Source organism: Bidens hawaiensis, unplaced genomic scaffold (assembly GCF_021521415.1).
Source record: "Bidens hawaiensis isolate Kalapana, Puna unplaced genomic scaffold, B.hawaiensis_p1.1 tig00004234_1, whole genome shotgun sequence".
In the NCBI taxonomy this organism is placed as follows: domain Eukaryota; kingdom Viridiplantae; phylum Streptophyta; class Magnoliopsida; order Asterales; family Asteraceae; genus Bidens; species Bidens hawaiensis.
Window position 1 is genome coordinate 504,201 of NW_027491252.1, and position 6,725 is coordinate 510,925.

Sequence of the window (6,725 nt, forward strand, 5' to 3'; positions counted from 1 at the left end):
CAATTAAGAATTCTCAGATGTACTAGTACTAGCAGTGCATCAAAGATGCAATCATCGACTCTACCGAGAGGCCACAATTGCTGCGAGCAAACATATTAATGACGAGGAACGCATTTTTGTTATGCTACTAATACTTGTACTTGCTCTGCTATTCTGCCCCATCCTGGCTGAGGAAGAGTTACGGGCACGTAAAACAAAAAAAATACGCTGATGGGGGACGGGCATACGCATACTACGTGTAATGCTTAACTCATTTACGATAAATAATAAATAAAAAGTCCATTCCATTTTGACAAAAGACCCACACCCAGGTTCCATAGCACGCTATCCCGATCACGAGTTTCCTACCCCTAGAGGGAAATACCCTTCCCTTTTGGGCTGGTTGTAGGCGAGGAGGGATTCGAACCCCCGACACCGTGGTTCGTAGCCAGGTGCTCTAATCCTCTGAGCTACAGGCTCCACTGGATATGTTCCCGGAAGTACCCTAAAAAAGGGGATATGGCTCAATGGTAGAACACTCACTTTACTAGTGAGAGGTAGGGGGTTCAAAACTCATTATCACCAATTTATATGAGAGATGACCCTGACTTGCTAGGGTTCGAGTCCTGATCTCACTTGGTTTTACCAGCTCCTCGCTGTCGTGCCGTTTGGCGGGCGTGGGGTCAGGTTTATCCGGGGAATAGGTGGAGCGATAGGGGATCCGTCCGTCCAGACTCGTGGCCGGCTCGGGCTATCTTTAGTCAATTGGAACCGCGTACGGGTATCCGACGTTACTTAGTTGATCGTTAAAAAAAAGAAAAAACAAAACAATTAAAAGGGAAAAAGAAATTAGTGTGTTGTGTAGGGTGAGAGAATGGGTGCGCCGTTGCAGTCCGGCAGTGGAGTGGTGGCAGAGCGAAGAGGAATCCCGGCGGGTTGTTTCGTTAAAGACGTGAAAGCTTATTTGAATGAATTAGGCCTTGATGTCAACTCTACTCTTGCTTTCCTCCAACAAAGGTAAAGGAGGTTTTCACTAGCATTAAGGTTTATCAATTATTCCATTTACAAATCCTTATTTGTATGTGCAGACTTGAGCAGTACAAAGTGGTTGAGATGAAACTGCTTGCTCAGCAGAGAGATCTTCAGGTACTCTCACTCTATATTTGTTGGGTTCGTAGGCCTTGTTGGCCCGGTTTATTATATGAAGTCAAAAGAGGAGACGGGTGTGGGCGGTCGGGCCCAAGCCCGGCCCGGTTTAGATTTCTTGCATAATAATTTACTAACCCTAGTTCAGTCTCTATATAAACAACATTATGTACTTGTAATATTGGTCACTCAATAAAGATATACCTAGTTGCCACCCGTGGACGTAGGTCAGTTTAGACCGAACCACGTTAAATCCTCGTGTTCGTTTATTGCTTTCGTGTTGTGTTCGGTTTCGTGTGTGCGTTTAATCCTAACAAGTGGTATCTAGAGCTTAGGTTCGGATCACACGAAGAACACGTGAACCAGCCGAGTCGCCGCCAAACCATCCAGCCGCCGCCACCCTACTGCGCTAGGGTTCCGCCGCCGCTACGGTTCTCCGATTGTCGTTAGGGTTTACGCCGCCGCTGTTTCGCCGCCACTAAACCCAGCCCGACGATCGCGACTAGGGTTCAGTCCACCGCCATACACCACCGTAAGCCAACGCTTGTTGTTTTTTGAGTTGCAGAAGATAGGGTTGATCTAGGGTTTCGTTTTTTGGCAGCCGCCAAATTAACCCAGCGGTCACCGGGTTCGTCTTGTTGGTCATCAGTTCGATTAGGGTTTGCCGGCAGTAGTGCCACCCTATTACCGATTTGTTCGATCGTCATTCAAGAAGCATCAACCGCTAAAAGTCGTGTCGGGCAGTCTAGCCGACAGAACTGAGTAACCAGCTGCCGTTACGGGTTTGTGGTCGAAGTATAAGTGTGGTAGCCGAGCAGTGAAGCCGGCCTGATTACCTGTTATCGCTGATCAGCCTAACCAAACCAAGAACAAGTTGAATCGGGATTCTATTTTTCATTGAAGAATCGTTGTCAAGTCAGAAGAAGCGTTAAAGAAACGGAGAACCAGTGCCAACCGCGTTTGTCAGGTTTATCGTTTCAGTTTAAAGTTTCGGTTTCTGATTTTCAGTTCGATATTCCGCTGCGTATAAATAGGTTGATTTTTTAACAGAGTTCAGTAGAACAATTGTTAAGTTCAGGCTCGTGTTGCTGTGTCTGTCTCTGTTTTATCCAGTTTTTTCGTTTTAGTCATTGCTATGGCAGAAGACGGAAAGGTTTCGATACAGAAGTTTGACGGACAGAAGTTCGGTTGGTGGAAGATACAGATTGAGGCACTACTTTGTCAGAAAGACTTGGATGTAGTGTTTGAGGATGAAAAACCAGAAAAGTTGTCAGAAGCAGATTGGAAGAAGTTAGACAAGAAAGCTAGGGCTTGTATTACTTTGTCGTTGTCGGAAGATGTGGCGTTTAACATCGTGAAAGAAACCACAGCCCGTGGTATGATGGACGCACTATCCAACATGTATGAGAAGCCTTCGGCAGCGAATAAGGTCTATCTTATCAGAGAGCTAGTGACAACTCGAATGAAAGAGGGTGGGTCAGTTACAACTCATATCAATAATCTTAATTCGATCTTGTCCCGCTTAGTGTCAGTTGACATTAAGTTTGATGATGAAGTTCAAGGTCTCTTGTTATTATCCTCTTTGCCCGACAGTTGGTCGCAAACAGTGACTGCAGTTTGTAGTTCGTCTACAAATATTACTTTCGATGGGATTCGAGATCTGATTCTGGGAGAAGATTCAAGACGCAGAAGTTCAGGTGAATCATCAGGCAATATGCTAGTCACAGAAGGTAGAGGTAGGGGAAAACAGCGAGGCAGTGGGAGCAGGAAGAGGAGTCAGTCTAAGACTCGTAAGGATATTGAATGTTGGGGTTGTAAAGAGAAAGGACACTTCAGGAATCAGTGTCCGAATGGTAAGAAAGAGGTGAACGTTACAGAAGACGACACAGATGACGGGGTCAGTAGTGATGAGGCTTTGGTTTGTAGTGTTGAGAGTAGCGTTGATGCTTGGGTGATGGATTCTGGTGCATCGTTTCATGCCACTCACTGTAGTGAAACGATGAAGAATCTTAAAATTGGGGATTTTGGAAAGGTTCGACTAGCGAATGATGATATTTTAAAGGTTACGGGTATGGGAGACGTTGATTTGATAACTTCAGCCGGTACTTCTTGGACTTTGAAAGACGTGAGGGTTATTCCAAGTTTGAAGAAACGTTTGATTTCAGTTGGGCAGTTGGATGACCAAGGGCACGATGTTAAGTTCGGGAATGGGCAGTGGAAAGTAGTCAAAGGGAATCTCGTTGTTGCTCGTGGCAAGAAAATGGGTTCGTTGTATATGGTCGATATGTCATCGAAAGGAGTGGATCCAGTTTTGGTGAAAGACAAAATCCGGTTCACAGAATCTCGTGGGCAGAAGAAGGTTCGTTTTGCAAGTAACAAACCCAGAGCCAAAGTGAAGATTCAGGATGAACGAGCTAGGAAGGTTAAATCAGTTGGGGGACATCGTGACAGTGGGAGCACAGGTCGTGTTTCAGTTACAGTTCCAGGTCGACAGTGGATTAAGAAAACCAGTATTCCAGCTGTAAAAGTCTCTCCAATGAATTACTTGCTGAATATGGAGAGTGTTTGTTCTCAGGTTATCTCAGGATCCGGTAGTTCGTTACAGTGGGAACCGGTAGGGACAGAGAATGGGTCAGGGGCAGTTTCAGCCGTGACTGACGTGTTGGAGCTCCGGGGAGCTTCAACGGGCCTTCAGGTTAATTGATGAGAAGGCGGTGGCAACTAGAAGAAGTTTAATGTTCAGATTACAGAAGTACAATCAGGAGTGCAGACGAGAGTACTCAAGGCCTCCGAGTGGGAGATTGTTGGGTTCGTAGGCCTTGTTGGCCCGGTTTATTATATGAAGTCAAAAGAGGAGACGGGTGTGGGCGGTCGGGCCCAAGCCCGGCCCGGTTTAGATTTCTTGCATAATAATTTACTAACCCTAGTTCAGTCTCTATATAAACAACATTATGTACTTGTAATATTGGTCACCCAATAAAGATATACCTAGTTGCCACCTGTGGACGTAGGTCAGTTTAGACCGAACCACGTTAAATCCTCGTGTTCGTTTATTGCTTTCGTGTTGTGTTCGGTTTCGTGTGTGCGTTTAATCCTAACAATATTTAATCAACTAAACACTTATACTAAGCATTTACATGTATGTTTTCTTACCAGGCCAAGATTCCGGATATCCACAACTGTTTAGATGTTCTCTCCACTCTGCAAGCTAAGGATAAGGATGAGGTTACCTACTGCTCTCTAATTCATCCTTTTTTATGATCATACAAGTAATTTAGCTTTCATAGATAATGCCACGCCTCGCCTCGCCTCGCCTGTAAGTAGGTTCCACCTCAAATTTTGGTCTTTATATACCAAAGTAGGAAATTAAGATCCACACTTGTATGCAAGTAAGAGAACAAATGAGAAGATGCAAGTAAGACATTTCTTTTCTTATAGTTTAAACTGACATGAATACGCTAATTACGTATACAAGCAAAAGCATGATAAAATTTGTGTTTTTCCATGTATTCATCTTACGCTTTAAATCTACGAGTCGTGAGATGATTTAGTTCTTTTACTTTTTTTTTGTTTATACGTGTGCATACTCATGTATTACTCACCTGTATGACTTTCTAACCCACATAACAATTCATGTTGCACTTGTCTCTTCATGTCAAAACATATTATTATTATTATTATTATTATTATTATTATTATTATTATTATTATTATTATATCTTAAGAAATTTATGAACCTTGTGACATGCAAATAAAAGTTCGTTTTGGCGATACATACATTAGTCCTCTGTTTTTTATGACTACATGGGCACCTGCTTTTTTAATACAGGCACTGCTTACAGATTTTGAAGTATCTGAAGGCATCTATGCCCGGGCCCGCATCGAGAATGCAAATTCTGTGTGCTTATGGTTGGGAGCAAATGTAATGCTAGAGTACTCGTGTGACGAGGTGCGCGATTTATTGTCAAATGTTTCATCTAAGATAACTTTTAGAGGTAGCAACATAGAGCAAGAGCAATGTGTCACAAGTGGCTGGTCCATGCTGACTATGCACAGTGGCTAAGCTTGGGCGAGTTCGTTGGGGGGGGGGGGACTCAATGTATTTACTAAAAACATAAACAGGGGGGGCGCTCAAAATTTGGGCCAAAAACGGGTAAATTTACACTGCGTATACAAATTTTCTCGCGAAAAGGGTCAATTTACACTGCTGCGCAAAAGGGGGGGGGGGCTAAAGAAGCTTCGCCCATGACTGTGCATGGGTCGGTTTGGGGCTCAAACCGAACCAAAATTGTAAATTTGGTTTTTGGGTTTTTGGAAACTGTTCTGTTTCGGTTTTCACAGTATGATTCGGTTCGGTTTTACCATTGAAGTGGACAAAAAAAGGTGACCAAAAATTATGAATTTGGGCCTACTTTTTTTTAATAAAGGATTTATTGATTATTACACATTTGGACCTCAAATTTTTGGGCTTCACCACTTCTTAATTTCTTCTAAATTAGTTAAAATCGATTTGTTCGGTTCGGTTCCAGTCGGTTTGGTTCAGTTTTTATTTCAGCTTTTGTTGATAGCAAAACCAAACCGATTATTCGGTTTTTCAAGAAAACATAAAATCAGATTGTCGGTTTTTTATTGGGTTCGGTTATATCGGTTTGGTTAGGTTGGTTATTCCAGTTACACTTCGGTTTTTTCGTTTTCATGCACATGATCCACCACCAATTTTTGTCCTTTCGTTAAATATGTATGTATATGCAACTTCTAAACATGAAAACATGCAGGCGACTACCCTGCTGCAAAACAATTTGGAAAATGCAAAAGCCAGTTTACAAGTACTAGTTACTGATCTACACTTCTTAAGAGATCAAGTAAACATCACCCAGGTAGGCTTTAAATTATATACTTCATTTATAAAAGATTTCTTGTTTTGATAAACAAATGTTTATTTTCTTTTTATCGGTTACTAGAACAATTGTTTGTATATGTAACAAAAAGGTTGAGTAAAATTACTGGAAAACGTTACTTACAGAAAAATGCATACCATTTCTTTAATATTTATCTTTTTCAATGTCGGTTGAGACTCACAAATGCGCGTTTGCTTTAATTACTTTTGTATTAGGTTACGATTGCTCGGGTCTACAACTGGGATGTTCATCAAAAAAGAGTTAAACAAGCTTCTCCCCCCCAAGATCCATGAATTTCTTTCTTTTTTTTCCTTGCATCATCACATCATAGGAATATTTAACAATTTTGGTTTCATGCATTGTGTAACATTAATGTTTGATTACGTTGAAGAATTGTTTTGTGAGGTTCAACATTGTGACAGTACCCAATTCATCATCTTTTTTTTGCTGCATTTATGTTTAGTGGGAGTACTTTTATTTTAATAATCTGTTCAATTAAACTTGTTTCTGGTTCAAGTTTTTATTATTATTATTATTATTATTATTATTATTATTTTCAAACTTAAGTATTTTTAGCCATTCTTTTGTTGTAGATGGTCAAATTTCCTGTTTTACAATACCAATTTTACATATTTTATTTCCTTTCATTCATTAAGCTGACTGGTCAAAAGTGGGTTCAACTGTGCAAGTGAAGAGGTAGGT

The 6,725-nt window shown here is 41.4% G+C and overlaps 1 protein-coding gene across 1 annotated transcript; it reads left to right on the forward strand.

Moving 5' to 3' along the window:
- Positions 1-846: 846 nt before the first annotated feature.
- Positions 847-6,483, forward strand: LOC143625749 (prefoldin subunit 3-like). Its single transcript, XM_077096003.1, has 6 exons — positions 847-996; positions 1,068-1,125; positions 4,282-4,350; positions 4,955-5,074; positions 5,901-6,002; positions 6,239-6,483. The coding sequence occupies exons 1-6, from the start codon at positions 854-856 to the stop codon at positions 6,314-6,316; spliced, it is 570 nt and encodes a 189-aa protein (XP_076952118.1). The 5' UTR covers positions 847-853; the 3' UTR covers positions 6,317-6,483.
- Positions 6,484-6,725: the final 242 nt, after the last annotated feature.